The 16,371-nt window shown below is 36.7% G+C and overlaps 1 protein-coding gene and 1 long non-coding RNA gene across 6 annotated transcripts in view; one reads left to right on the forward strand and one right to left on the reverse strand.

Annotated features, from left to right (window-relative positions):
• Positions 1-16,371, forward strand: part of LOC107728506 (uncharacterized) — a 77,410-nt gene that overhangs the window by 55,189 nt on the left and 5,850 nt on the right. The gene's annotated exons all lie outside the window — the stretch shown is intronic.
• The window catches only part of LOC107728505 (carboxypeptidase M-like), a 61,214-nt gene that overhangs the window by 37,283 nt on the left and 7,560 nt on the right, over positions 1-16,371 (reverse strand). For all 5 annotated transcript variants that reach the window (XM_016538695.1, XM_016538694.1, XM_016538696.1 and 2 more), the window contains one exon: positions 6,223-6,320. In XM_016538695.1, the coding sequence (XP_016394181.1) occupies positions 6,223-6,320 (98 nt within the window). The remainder of the gene's footprint in view (positions 1-6,222; positions 6,321-16,371) is intronic.

The following is a 16,371-nucleotide window of genomic DNA, read 5'->3' on the forward strand; positions in this document are numbered from 1 at the left end:
AATTTCGGTGCATCTCTAATTATTGGCGACATCAGAAATGGATATTATATAATAGATGCTTTTTTGAACATTTTAGCAATTTAAAAATATTTAAAAATGATTTTTTACACGGTACCCCTGCTCTCGACAGACGGCACCCCGGTTGGGAAACACTGCTTTAGACACTTACATTTTTGCTCCGTCCATGCAATAAATGCGCAGCCTTCGACTGCTCAGGTAATGTCGTCGGTATAACCGAGAGCCATTGAAAAACTACAGAAAAGTAAAACTACTTCACTTTAGCATTACTGGCCACGAGTACTAAGGAGAGATCACACATCAGCTGCTCAAAAAAATGTGTCCGTGAGACGGAGCGCGAGCGCAATCTTGTGACAGTCACAGGCGGTAAATAGTGCAGCGCGTGAAGAAGAGATGAGGACACGAACACTGTTCAAGGTCTCCATTAATTCGTGCTTGTAGTAATTTAATGTGTATATATTTTGAACACATTGAATCGCTATAGCAATCGCGATTCATTGGATTCTTAGCGTTTTAAACCGATTACTGTCCGAAATCGGCGATTCACGATTCAAAAATCATGTTTCAAGATCGATGCATATGCATCGTCAGGGTTTGTAATCGATGCATCGATAAAACGAGTATATATATATATATATATATATATAAAATCAATTAATTAGAGATACTCAAATTAATTTAATGAAATGAAATTAATTATTAATTTAATGAAACATTAAAAAGGAATCAATAAAATTAAATGGAAAACAAAATTTGGTAAAAAATAAAACTGGATTTGAGAAAAATAAAACATTTCATAGGATCTTAATGTAATTTTTGTACATAATTGAAATATTTAAGAGCAATTTATTTAGTTAATTAGACCTGCCTGCTGATTAATATAATTTAACATAAGTATTAAACGAGTCTAAATCATTGGATTCTTAGCGTTTTAAACCGATTACTGTCCGAAATCGGCGATTCACGATTCAAAAATCATGTTTCAAGATCGATGCATTGCATCGTCAGGGTTTGTAATCAATGCATCGAGAAAACGAGTAAATCGTTACACCCCTACTAAAGACAAAGGAAACCTTACATGGTGTGGCTTTTTGAGAAACTGTATTTTACTAAACAAATGCATTTATGATTGAAAATGCATGAAAGATTGAAAAATCCATTACTTACATTAAATAGGGCCCTGTGATTTCCGCGATGCAGAAAACGTGGAAGGAATAGCGGAATCCAGTAAATAATTTTAGATGGATAAATCAAAAGTAGATCAGTACACTTAAATCAAAACAATATAGACTAGTGTCTGTGAATATTAAACCGCAAAATACTATTTAAATATGAAACCTGCATGTTCTGCGTTTCTCATGTGAATGAATGGCGGTTTCGTTTCCTACACACATACTGAAGCGCGTGTGACGCTCGCGGCATGCAGCAACCCATCAAAAAAAGTTTGGTTTAACTTGAAGAAACTGTGACCGAAATATATTACTTAATGATACTACTACTACTACTACTACTACAATTACAATTATTATTATTATTATTATTAGAACATTATTTTTAAAGGAATATTTACCAGAAAAAATTTTACCAGAATTTATTTAGCAGAAAAAAATTTAAATAAACATTTATATTTGAGAAAAATAAAACATTTCATAGGATCTTAATGTAATTTTTGTACATAATTGAAATATTTAAGAGCAATTTATTTAGTTAATTAGACCTGCTTTTTGATTAATATAATTTAACATAAGTATTAAACGAGTCTAAAAAAATTTAAACTGAAAAAAAAAAAGGAATCCAGAAATATTTAAGCAGAAAAAACTGAATTTGGAAAAAAAATAAATAAAACCGATTTCATAGGGCCCAAATTAAAAACGGACCCAAGCCATAGAGACCAGAATATCAGAGGCTAATCTACTAATGTGGTGTGCAGGAGTAAATTAAATCCAGTGAGTAAATCTTGACACTAGGCACATTAAAATGCACACATCATGCTAATAACAACTACAAAAAGTAGATTTAGTTTATTTATATAACCGGTTTTATTGGTTTACATGCAAACCAATTACCCAACAACACAAGAAAAGCAGATTTTTTTTTTTTAACTCGTCTTGTAAAGACGGTTATTTATTTCCCAAAGATGATTCTACTCAAGAGTATTCTCTTTATTACGCAAGTTGTGATGTTAAAGCATAAAAACCCTGGAGTATTCCAAAATGTCAGCAGGAAACTTGTACAGACTCATTTTTCTCACATTTTTTTCCCCCTCTCTCCAACTCTACCACTGTGCTTACAATATCTAGTAAGCTTCAATAATAACAAAATGATCTTGAACTTTGTCATAAACCATAATTAAGTGAACCGATTTAAAATGAACATAACCGATTCTGCTGTGGACAGCATCTTCTGGCAAGACAATGGAACTCATTTGCCTCAATCCTCACAAAGCATTATGGGTACTGGAGCTGTTGAATGTTCATAGTTTGTACACTCAGAAATGCAGTGCATTATGGTAAATGGTATTGAACGAGTGCACTCAATATCCACGGTTTTTTTGTACACCACCAAAAAAAATAAATAAAAAGACCCGTCCCTTCAAATAGTGCACTATATTAAGGAGATTTCAGACAAAGCCTTAAGGCTCTTTGGCTAGTAGGGATGTAACGATTAATCACGAGCCGGTTGAAAATCGATTCAAATGTGTGACAATTCAAATCGGTTGAGATGCTAAACAAATCGCGATTCATTTAGGTGTAGGAGTTTATATGAATGCATGTCTGAGGGGAACTTACTGTCTTTAGAAAAGTTTATAGTGTCAGTTACAATCAACCAACACACCCTGGAAACGGCAGAACAAAGCCCTAGCGACCCCCAAGAACACTTTAGCAACACACCAACATTGCCAGTGTGCAACCGCCCAGTAGCCAATTGTGAAACACGAGCAGAACAAATTGTCCAAATCCTTCATAAAACCATTTGCCTTTATGCATTCGGCAGATGCTTTTATCCAAAGTGACTCAAAGTGGATTAAAGAAACATTTTTCGGTAAATCAAACTGATAATCAAACACACAACCTTGGTGTTGCTAATGTTTGAGCTACAGGAATACAAAGCAATTGTTGCAATAACTTAAAGATGCACAATTGTTTCCAACATACCGTATTGTCCCGAATATAAGACGATGTTTTTTTCTTGGGGTCGTCGTATAATCAGGGTTGTCTTATATTCGGGCCAATACGGTATTCGTTTGTTACATTTACATTTTGTCATTTAGCAGACGCTTTTATCCAAAGCGACTTACAAATTAGGACAATGGAAGCAATCAAAATCAACAAAAGAGCAATGATATACAAGTGCTATAAGTCTCAAGTTTGTTCTGTTTGCATTTCATAAATGAGGCCCAAAGTAATGTAATTATTTACTTTTATTCTCAGTACAGCACTGAGGTAATGCATAATTCCGATCTCTTCTACTCTTTAATCCTTCAGTAATCCATACTAGCTCTGTCTGTGTTTACCGTCTGTACGCTCGCTTTAGCTAAATGCTTAAAGAGACTTTTTGCCATTCGGGTTTACACAATAGGATCATGATCATGGTCTTATGGGGTCATTAAGAGACCATCTTAGGAGCACTTTAGTGGTGTTTCAAAGGTCTGGCACACCTCACCGTGAGATGACTCATAGATGCTGATGGGCAATGTTTATGTGACTAATTTGAGTAATGTTTACATGTTTATTTGAAATGCACCTCCCATCCTGGATGTTCATATGGCTTCCTTGCATTTGCGTGATTTGAACAGTGGTCCTCTTTAAACGTCCAGACAGGATGTTGTCTAATTAGATGACACCATGGAGCCGCAGCTGCCGTCAGACAAGTGATGCTTTGACGGACCAAATTTAAAAAGCCATTAGAGAAATGTACAGTAGCTACCGGTGATACACATGAAAGTGTATTGAAAGTGTATGAAGAGTGTTATTTCGAAACTACTAAGAAAGCACAATGACTATGACATTTCAAATACTGCAGAAGTATGCAAAATGACCACCAAGTTTTGGTGTCTGTTGTGAGTGGTTGCCAGGGTGCTGTTATGTGGTTTCTAAGATGTGCCTTTAGCATGTAAGCATGTAAGTGGCCTTCAGCGTGTTTTTAAAGCATTCTGACTGGTTGCTCACTAGCCAAACAGCCCAGAAGTACTTGCCTTAGAAAGCCACACCAATGATTGTTTCCCAAACATTTCAGCCGATTAGCGCCACCTTTAGTTAGCTGTTGGTCAGATAATCAGGGTGTTTTGCCCAAAAATTACACCATTGGTTGAGCTCAAATATAAAGTTTAAAGGGGTCCACTTACAATGTTATCAAGATTTGTACATAAAAAAAAATATCATAATTTAGAAGTAATAGGCTATTTTCTGTCCTGTTTTGACCGCCTTCATCGGAACACTCTGTTTAAATAGGCATGGCAGATTGTAATCTCGGAAGTAAATGCTCGCTGCTATGATTGGCTAACAGTTGTGTATGTTTGACAGCCTACGTCCTTCATAGATAGACGCTGCTGTGATTTAGGTTAAAAAAAGGATAAATACTCAGTACATATAAAACAATCTGTAATAATAGACAAAGCAATAGTGATCACGTAATAAAAACAGTTACTCACACTTGTGTGTTGCGACATTACTGTCAGATCCAATATAGTCGGCACAGCATCATCTTATAGTTTAACTCTTTCTGAAAATCCTGCGTCAAATCGTGCCTTGTTTGTAAACGAATCTGCGGTACAATGCAGTAAACAAAGGACTAAGTTCTTACTGATATGGTCTGGCACTTCATTAAAAATTAAAGTTCATCATTTGGTTTCTGCGTAGACCTGCGTTTGCCGCTCTTGTCATTTACCTACCATGTGCGCTAATGGGTGGGCGGGGCTAAACAGGCAGTGATGCAGAAGCAGGCATTGATCTTCTGCGGAGGTGGTGTTTATCCACGCTATCATTTCATAAAGTGGCACATTCCCACAACCTGTCGGTTTTGGCAAATTTTAGACTAACGAGAAAGTTTTGAGTTCTGAAACTTACAGGATGTTTTTATAGCACAATGACTATCAAAAGATCAAGGAATTTTGATTTCTCAGTTCATGACCCCTTTAAATAACATTCTAAAAAGCACCCGTGAAAACAAACCAGAATAGAGACTGAACGAGGATTTGGGAAAATGACAGATTTATCACATTCCAGTGAATTATTTATGAGATGTGTTCATTAAACTGGGAGAGTTGATCACAAGAGTACAGTATTTGTGGTCTTTTCCATATTGTTACCGTGGAAAAGAAAAATAAACTAATTCAAAGGAACAGAACACAGAACAGAAGGATATAATGGAACATTTTAGTCTGCTATTGTGTTTGTGATAATGTCACATTAAAATTCCAAGCGTTACATTATTTTCCCTGATGGATAAAAATGCAGCATGATGGAAAATCCACGTGATATTTAGATAAGAAACTTATTTGAAATAATTTTTCAGTTCTTTTGAGTTGAAGTTCCACAAAGGTAATGTGCCACATAAGAGGAGGAAGGTCATCACAGTAAATAGTACTTTTTTTTTAAAAATTTTTTTTAAATAAAGTAAATTAAGTATTTTTACATTTTAGCCAATAATGTAAAATTCTCTCTACAAAATCTCTCCCAGCCCATTCAATAGCAATTCAAACCACAGTTTCTCTTCAGCAAATTTAGTTTAGTCCCCCTCACAAAGACAGAACGTACTGAATTCACAATAGGCATGGGGGCGGAGCACATTGGTGAAAAGATCCCCACCAAACACCCCACCTTGGAATTTTTTTTTCCTGGTGAAGGTCACAGTCCACTGCTCTTCATTGGCATCCCGGCCGGTTCCTCAGACTGCAATGCTTTTGTGTACAGACCCTTTTTCCCACACACCCCTTACCAAATACGCCCCTTCAGCCCAGCACTGGCCCCCTCTTGCCCAAACAAGAAACAAAACTAAACAAACGCAGAGCTGGATCTATTTAAAGAAGCCTCCAATTCCAAATTTAGCCCCATCTAAAGAAAACGGACATGCAAGACTGAGTTCTTTGGAAGCGGTTCAGAAATATGAAACCTGTTCATGCAAAAGGTCCTGCTTACAACGCAAGACCTAGTGAAAACATAAACGTGTTTTGCAGTAAATAACCAAGTGAAACAGCCGCATTACCTCGTTTCCGTGCATGTTGCCCACGTATTTGAATTCCGGGATGCCCGTTCTGTGTTCTCTGGGATGTTGACCCAGTATTAAGACCCAGAGTTCTCTTCCTAGAAAGACAAAATGTAAATGTTAATCGACTTCAAACAAATGTTTCAATAAGCGAGTCAGTGCATTTGCAACTGAATTAAGTGCTGTGGATCTTGTGCTGGTCACATGATCAATGTCTCTGTTTTCTCAGTTAACCAGATACTCAAATAATGTTTTTGCACAGTTTGGGCAGGAACCTGGCAACCCAATCCCATGTAATCTCACGTCTAGCTTTCATTCACTCTGTCTGCTTGTCTTGGCCTCCGAGGACTACTGAATATGGAGATCTCATATTCACTGTGCAAGTTGAAGCATGCTTGCTTCAGGACAACTAAAAAAGGAGAGAAATCATCAAGATGGGCTTAAAAAGGGAAATTAAGTCTTCCAAACCATGACAGATAACCGTTTGTCTTATTTTGAATTTTTTTTCCAAGGGTGAATTTAATCAAAATATTATTACGATTTAATGTAGCTTTTCAACATTAAATCTTAAAATATGAATATAAAATATAAACTTAAATGGTCTGATAAGCACCCGCAATACTCTAGCACTTTCCTATGTGGAACTTGCAGTTGGTCTACCTGGGAGAATGCTTTCCATGGTGTACCTTTACAAAGATCATCGTGGGCCATCCTGAACATCAGGCGCTAAAGGTAGGGGTACTACTATTGTGCCTCCCTAAGTAAGCTGTGGTGTGTGTGGTCCATGTAAAGTTCTCTAAGGTGTGGACCTGGAGATACTTGAAGCCTTTCAGTCTCACAACAGGGGCCTCTCTCCAAGTACACAATAGTCTCGTTGACACCCCTAAGGGGAATAAATACGAGATGGGAGGAACATATATTTTTCAGTATTTTATCTCGCAGTTATATCATTGGGCAATTATACTGTATATAAATTGTGGGCATCAGGGAGCCGCTATTATGCCTGGCATTGAAACTGCTTTTGAATGCGCGATCGCTTTTTAGTTTCACTTTCACTTTCGAGATTCGCGATCGCACGCACTCTGTTTATACTATCGAACGGCAGTACTTCCCACACATTTTACAAGATTATATGTTTGTCAGTGGTGCTCAGTATCTGCAAATCATTTGCCATCTTCCTCAGTCATCTCCCCTTACTCCGTTTATGTGGTAAGTGAAATGTTATGTACTGTAATGTAACAGTCAACAGTTAGCAATCGTTATTTGTTTTCCATGCGTTTTTCCGTGCCATTCCAAATACGTATCGGGCTTCGGGCACAGCTCATATCACAGTGTACAAGTGCACCAAATCCTTCTCTGAGAACCAGAAGATGCTTTTCACCACATTATAATCATATATAGGCTATCTTTCCACCTATAGTCTCTAATGGCCTGTTCGACATTGCCGAAAATCTACCATGCCAACAATCTTTTAACTAAAATGTTTATTAGTTTCAGTGACATTTATTCCTTCATTCTAGTTCAGTTTTTATTTAATTCTACTCAAACTCTCTGTTTAGTCAGTTTTGGGGAGGTTAAAACTTTGGAGTTCAACATATTGTTTCAGAAATGCAAAAAAACGTAAGATTGAAAATGAAACGTAATTTGATTGGTTTTATTTTGTTTAAGTTAGCTTTAAGAAAATAACTATGACTGTTTGTAAAATTTTATTTGATTATTAAATTCATTTTTAAAAAAGGAGAAACACTCTGTTTATACTATCGAACGGCAGTACTTCCCACACATTTTACAAGATTATATGTTTGTCAGTGGTGCTCAGTATCTGCAAATCATTCGCCATCTTCCTCAGTCATCTCCCCTTACTCCGTTTATGTGGTAAGTGAAATGTTATGTACTGTAATGTAACAGTCAACAGTTAGCAATCGTTATTTGTTTTCCATGCGTTTTTCCGTGCCATTCCAAATACGTATCGGGCTTCGGGCACAGCTCATATCACAGTGTACAAGTGCACCAAATCCTTCTCTGAGAACCAGAAGATGCTTTTCACCACATTATAATCATATATAGGCTATCTCTCCACCTATAGTCTAATGGCCTGTTCGACATTGCCGAAAATCTACCATGCCAACAATCTTTTAACTAAAATGTTTATTAGTTTCAGTGACATTTATTCCTTCATTCTAGTTCAGTTTTTATTTAATTCTACTCAAACTCTCTGTTTAGTCAGTTTTGGGGAGGTTAAAACTTTGGAGTTCAACATATTGTTTCAGAAATGCAAAAAAACATAAGATTGAAAATGAAACTTAATTTGATTGGTTTTATTTTGTTTAAGTTAGCTTTAAGAAAAGAACTATGACTGTTTGTAAAATTTTATTTGATTATTAAATTCATTTTTAAAAAAGGAGAAATCATCTTTAAAATTTCACAGGGGTTTGAATCAGATTCAGTCAGATAGTCAGTTTAAACCCAGATGGTTCATCTTACCCACTGACTCGGGTCAACTTACCCTAACCTGGAGCAAATTGAGCCACAGGAACACTTTTTTTTATAAGCCGCAATATTTTTAGAACCCTTTGTCATAGATACATTCAGATAATTTAAAATGATAGTAAACATCCTGAAATTACTTCAGATACTTTCATTGTACTTCTGCCTCATTTTCCCTTACCTTGAGGACCGCATAAGTAAAAAATGGCTCATCTTACCCCACTCTCCCCAACGTATTATTCGACACCAGAATGTTATTAAAACAGCCTCTGAAACTGGAAATATAGTAGGATACCAACAATTTAGGAAGAATTTGGTGCTGAATGCACAATTTATTCAGTTGTTCAGGATGTCTCAGTTCATAGTTTATGAAAAAAAATCTAACACTGTCAAATTCTGTGAATGGGTCAAACTATTAGAAAGTGGACTTCTAACAGTACGTCAGAGCATCCTGTACGTGCTCAAACGTGCATGTCAATATTATTGCTACGTTCACAAATACCATCTATATAGAACTTTAACAGCTTATTTTGGCATTGTCTAGACTGATTTGACGACATTTTGACAGCGAGTCCTGTTCAAACTGTTTATTACGTGAGATACTTGAAGCCTTTCAGTCTCACAACAGGGGCCTCTCTCCAAGTACACAATAGTCTCGTTGACACCGACACAGACTCCTAAAGTGTCAGGTTGTCCAACAGATTAGCTACTTTTGTATACATTAAATTCCTGTAAAATTACTGGATTAACTTTTCTGTTCAAACATAGGGGAGAGTGGGGTAAGTTGACCCACCCCCCGTATCATGGCAACTGTACACCTTTACTGTCATGTGACCATGTATTTTGGAATCACACAATTTCTCCATCACACAATTTCTGCAAGACTGTGAAAAGGAGAGACACGTGAGAGGAGTGGAAGGCACCCATTTATTTTAAAAACTGTTTTTGGCTTGTCAAAGTAACATTTTAGCATAATATATGTAATGGCTGTTACATCAAAGCAAATTTATCCAGGTCTAAAAATATTTATGATGCATATAGGTGATTTAGCAACATATAAAACCGTACAAATCATTTAGCTAAATATTAGCCTGAATTGGTAAGCTAGCTAGCTTTTTCCAAAATGCCAGCTATGGGGAAAAGTGAGCCAAATGATGTGGGGTAAGTTGAGCCATCACTTTAACTTACCCTACTATAAGGCACTGAAGTGAAGTTAAATCTCTGAAGTATAAACTGGTATTTTAATGTGATATTACGCAACTGGTTTAGTTTGTCATATATATAGTAGGGTTGGGCCGATAGACGATGCTATCGCCGATGGCTGATATACATCATGACGTTGAGCCGGCATCGCGATACCCTCGCACCCCCCCCCCATACCCGCCGCGTCCCAATACCGTGTTCCGAAAGAAAATGACGTGTAATACGGAATTTTTCAGTATTTTATCTCGCAGTTATATCATTGGGCAATTATACTGTATATAAATTGTGGGCATCAGGGAGCCGCTATTATGCCTGGCATTGAAACTGCTTTTGAATGCGCGATCGCTTTTTAGTTTCACTTTAACTTTCGTGATTCGCGATCGCACGCACTCTGTTTATACTATCGAGCGGCAGTACTTCCCACACATTTTACAAGATTATATGTTTGTCAGTGGTGCTCAGTATCTGCAAATCATTTGCCATCTTCCTCAGTCATCTCCCCTTACTCCGTTTATGTGGTAAGTGAAATGTTATGTACTGTAATGTAACAGTCAACAGTTAGCAATCGTTATTTGTTTTCCATGCGTTTTTCCGTGCCATTCCAAATACGTATCGGGCTTCGGGCACAGCTCATATCACAGTGTACAAGTGCACCAAATCCTTCTCTGAGAACCAGAAGATGCTTTTCACCACATTATAATCATATATAGGCTATCTCTCCACCTATAGTCTAATGGCCTGTTCGACATTGCCGAAAATCTACCATGCCAACAATCTTTTAACTAAAATGTTTATTAGTTTCAGTGACATTTATTCCTTCATTCTAGTTCAGTTTTTATTTAATTCTACTCAAACTCTCTGTTTAGTCAGTTTTGGGGAGGTTAAAACTTTGGAGTTCAACATATTGTTTCAGAAATGCAAAAAAACATAAGATTGAAAATGAAACTTAATTTGATTGGTTTTATTTTGTTTAAGTTAGCTTTAAGAAAAGAACTATGACTGTTTGTAAAATTTTATTTGATTATTAAATTCATTTTTAAAAAAGGAGAAATCATCTTTAAAATTTCACAGGGGTTTGAATCAGATTCAGTCAGATAGTCAGTTTAAACCCAGATGGTTCATCTTACCCACTGACTCGGGTCAACTTACCCTAACCTGGAGCAAATTGAGCCACAGGAACACTTTTTTTTATAAGCCGCAATATTTTTAGAACCCTTTGTCATAGATACATTCAGATAATTTAAAATGATAGTAAACATCCTGAAATTACTTCAGATACTTTCATTGTACTTCTGCCTCATTTTCCCTTACCTTGAGGACCGCATAAGTAAAAAATGGCTCATCTTACCCCACTCTCCCCAACGTATTATTCGACACCAGAATGTCATTAAAACAGCCTCTGAAACTGGAAATATAGTAGGATACCAACAATTTAGGAAGAATTTGGTGCTGAATGCACAATTTATTCAGTTGTTCAAGATGTCTCAGTTCATAATTTATGAAAACAAATCTAACACTGTCAAATTCTGTGAATGGGTCAAACTATTAGAAAGCGGACTTCTAACAGTACGTCAGAGCATCCTGTACGTGCTCAAACGTGCATGTCAATATTATTGCTACGTTCACACATACCATCTATATAGAACTTTAACAGCTTATTTTGGCATTGTCTGGACTGATTTGACGACATTTTGACAGCGAGTCCTGTCCACACACAACCTCCAGAAAAATGCAGATTTACAGCCAAGCATCTGTGTCATCAGCAAAGTCGATGGTCTTCTGGTCGAATACGCTCCAATATACTGCAATAATCAGACCTGATATTAACGCACCTGGACTTTTATTACCAAATCAACAAAAGAGTAGGTGTGATCTTCGATATTTTTTATAGGATTTAAATTTGACTCCTAAAGTCGACATGAAATGAAACTTCACCCTGTCTATTTTCTAAATGCATGTTATAGATCATATTGTGAGCAATTCATGCATGTTTCATTTTTTTTATGTTTTGACCTAATAATGTTTAAATTAAGGATATGCCGGTATCAAATTTTCATGTTGCGATTAATTGCTAATGCTTTTATCATGGTATACGGTAGGGCTGCACAATTAATCAAATTTCTAATCGCAATTACAATTATGGATGCCAAAATTACGTAATCGTTCAAAGCGGCAATTAATCGTTCAAAGTCCACCTATGTTATTCTGCACGCTTAAGATATGTTTTTTTCTTTCTACATGTTATCTAAAGGGTTCTTCATATATAGTATAACATTATAATACAGTAATATGGTATTATCACGATATTGAAATTTAGTTGCAAAAAAAAGTGGTCATAATACAGTATAACAGGTTTAATAACTTTTTTCTTATAACAAAAAGAAAAAAGTTTGAAAGAACAATAAAGAATCAAAACACTTTCAAACAATATCTTAGGGCATGTTGTAGTCCAGATTAAAATGTAAAAAAGTTTGAAAATAAATAGCCTATTAAGTCTAAATATTTAAGTATTTGTCAATGTGATGAACACCATAGCAAATACAAAAATCTGAATGGCTATTTAAATTATTTTAAACATGTTTCAGAAACAGAAAATAGTGCAGCTGCTTTGTTTACAGGGTTTCCGGGATAACGGCTGTATTTCTGCTGTTCAGCGCCATCTGTGGTCAGAGTGTGAATGTGCGCTTTCATTCAGAGCGTCTCTCACTCGCTACGCCATGCGCTTCTCATCCGTGCTTGTTTACGTGAGAGTGCGCATGCATCTTTGACGCAGCATACAGCGGTGTTGTACATTGTGAACAGTTGATGGGAAAAGTATTCTTATAATGCATTCAAAATTTTGAATAATTTGTAATATATTTATTCTCGGTATTTTGAAGTGCCCACAATAACAATATCGTGCATATTCATTATCGTGATATATCGCATAACCGAATACTGGCACATGTCTGAACATGAACCCCCCACATCTCAGTCCCCGCCCCACATTTTTTTCAATAATCCATTACACTTCTATTTATGTCACAATATGGAAGAAAAGATCTGACGCTACTTCGGTTTCATTGTGACTTTAATAGAAGCTCAAATCACAAGAACTGCTCCATTTCACTTTCTTCATTACCAAAGTTTGTTTCTGCATTTCCGTACAGATCTGAAATCCAATTACTTCTGTTTATCAAACAAGACAAAATGTGCAGAATTATGAATGATTAAAGGATTTATGCAGTGCAATCTTGATTAAGCCGACACTGTTGCCAAATGACAACTGGCATTTGTCTGGGTTGATAATCACCATACAAGAGCTTTAGTTAATTAGGCCCAACTAATCAAGCATATGAAACATAATATTACATCAGAGATAATCATAGCCCGCCCCCACCTCCCGTTCTTGCCCCAGTGGGCAATTGTAACACTGATTAGGCCGAGACGGGGTGGTAAACAAACAAGGTCGGCCATCCAGGCTAAGCAGCTGGTGTCCTAGATTACCTCTAGTCAGCTCGGGTCTCTTATTTCCTGGCCTTAAATAGGCGACACAGTGGGATTAGGACAAGGGGTTAGCCTGATGGGGCAAGAGCGTACAATGGCTACACAATCTCCTTGAGGTCTGAAGTGATTGGAGAAATGGGCTTTACAATCAGCCAGTAACAAAGGCTCCCAAGAGATGAAGGAGAGGTGTACAACTTTATTAAGGGTTGCTTTCTTGAAATGCAACTCCATCAGCTAAATGAAAAGATAAGGTACCACAGTGTCCTTGGATTAAGCTTTGGATGCACTACTTGCATTAGTAGAATTTGATCTTTAACTGGGGAAGCGGAGGTTTACTTGAGGTTTTAATCAACTAAAGTGGTCCCAAGGGTCAGCCTTGGGGCACACCGCTTGTCTAGAGATGAAGAAAACGAGATTTGGTCTGAAGCATATGGAGGACCACCCTTATAGAAACAGAGGTTGAGAGAACACGTACAGTGTGATATTAGCATCTAAATCAGATGGTGAACAAGAGAGAGAGAGAGAAGAGACTGGGAGAGAGACTTGGCAGCGGATGTGTTCTACTCAATGATGGTTTTGTGCTGAGCCAAAAGAGCAACCTGATCCACAGACCGAATTAAGTTAAAATGTCACGGACTAGCAGCACCTTCAAATATAAGCCAATGTCTCCATCACTCTGTAATCTTAAACACCATAGATGTGAGCTAGGTGTCCAGAGTAGCTCAACAAAATTACTTTATTAAGAGCAAAAAAAAAAAAACAGGATATGAACTGCAGGGTGTGGTAGATTTTCATGGAATGAAGATATGAAAGACTATCATAGATGTGTCATTTGGTTTCCTTTAAACACATTAAAAATATTGAACAAATTACATTTGTGTACACAAACACTACCATTCAGTAAGATTAATATTTTCTTCTGCAAACAATTAACAATTCCATAACAAGTATTTCCTAATATTACTGTTTTTACTGTATTTTTAAGCATATAAAATACAGCCTTGGTTGAACAAACTTATTTTCAAAAACTTATTGACCCCACACTTTTGAATAGTATGGTGTACTCATTCACTCATTCTGGCTTAAAATTTTTATTGAAAAGTGGTAAAGTTTTATGCTTCAAAAAGGCAAAATCAAACCGGATAAGGATGAGCTACATTAAATCAGAAAAAGTCTTAACCTTTAATGTCGAAAGGATGCCTGACAATCACTTTATTTCACTGTTAAAAGTAAAAGTCTTGTCTGTTTCCCACATGCAAATCAAAGGTCAGCTTTATTTGTTATACCAAGCTCTAAACACAGGAGCTGCATTGTGCTCCTGTGCGGGCAGTATTTACTGGCTCTGTTTAACTCTGACAGATTGACTGTGTAAAACAACAAATCTTTAGCTACACTGATTTCCCTTTCAAATAACAAATGGGATGAGCAAACTATCCTTTCAAACATCCCCAGACAAAACAGACTGCTTTAAAACGCTCTTTCAATATGACTGTATAGGCGTAGAGTAAGACCTTTAAAGCAAAGCATTGTAGCTACCCTGGATCCTTTTGATGGGGTAACAGACTAAAACTGGCTGGTCTTTCCGAGCACCTGAGTACAACCATGGGAAACTAGTGTGAGGTCTATTCATGCGAGTTGTTTTATCTCACTGGATTTCGCCGCTGATATGAACCGCTTTGCTACACTTCAAGTGGTTTGGTATTTGGAGCTCTGAAACTATGAAACGAGAAGTTCAGTCAGAGGCCAAGATCCTAATCAAATGTTGCGTCTAATTTAACTAAATCGTTAAATTAACAAAATACAACTTTCTCAAATGTGAACAGATTAAACAATTTTTAACAAGTATATCAACCTAAAACCTAAATGCACTCTTTCAAAAGTTCAAGGTTTCAATAGCATTGTGGTTTAAATATGCATAAATGCTTATGGAATTGCAACATAAAACTGGTAAGTACTTCAATCTCAGTAAGTATTTGTGTGCCAACTATGATCAACATGTAGCAAGACTGAAAGGGCTGAGGGGATTGACTTGGACACCTTTACATAGATTGCTTCAAGGGGAGTCGATATCTTTAGGTAGTCCAACACGTTTAGAGAGATACTGATGTGAATTTCACAGACAGTGATAGATTCTCCATGAGATTTTCTATGGAAGTTCCCAATATTGCTTTACAAGTGGCCCTAAACAGTATTTGGACATTTAATCAACACCTTAAATTAATGAAATGTATAGTGTTGTCAAAAGACTTCGGTACCAAGTCGGTACTAAAAAAATGAAAACGTACCAGGTTTTTTTTTTTTTTTTTTTTTTTTTTAAGTACTGGTGGTACCGAGTACCCAGTCAACCCGGTTCTTGATGCGCTATCCGAAAGGTGCGCAGATGCGCTCTCTTCATAAAAGCACTGAGACATGGCGACATCAAAATGAGGAAACACATCAAACTAAAAAAAACACTAAACAGACACCCAGATCAAATGAAAGAGTTCAAGCAGGTAAGTTTCATTTTAATTTTTAATATTTAGATCTTCTCAGTGTTTCCTATGAAAGTGCCCGCCAGAATATCAAAACTCACCGCCACAAATAGATTTTCCAAAAGGCTTTGACTTCATTGAATAAACGAGCACTGCAGGTGTCAAAGTCGAAACCTGGCGAGGGTGTTTTTATATCACTGTATTTCTAAAGGAAACTGACTGTCTTCAGAAAATTATGGATGCCATTTTCATTTCATCTTGCCTGTAATGCCTGAGCAGCGTTTGTGAGCACAGCGCTTATTTGATTTCAGCCGTTACTGGGGAAACCTCTATCTCTCCCGCTTTACAGGCAGAGAATGAATTTGCATATATATGCCGCCACAAATAGAGTGCAAGTCTGTGGGAAACACCGCTTCTGTTATGAATATTATTCAATATTTTAATTTGAATGTCGGATTGAAATGAACATCGCTGTTATTAGAGTAGTTAATCGTTAGCATAA

This window comes from Sinocyclocheilus rhinocerous, unplaced genomic scaffold, assembly GCF_001515625.1.
Source record: "Sinocyclocheilus rhinocerous isolate Xijiao unplaced genomic scaffold, SAMN03320098_v1.1 scaffold307, whole genome shotgun sequence".
NCBI classification, from domain to species: Eukaryota; Metazoa; Chordata; class Actinopteri; order Cypriniformes; family Cyprinidae; genus Sinocyclocheilus; species Sinocyclocheilus rhinocerous.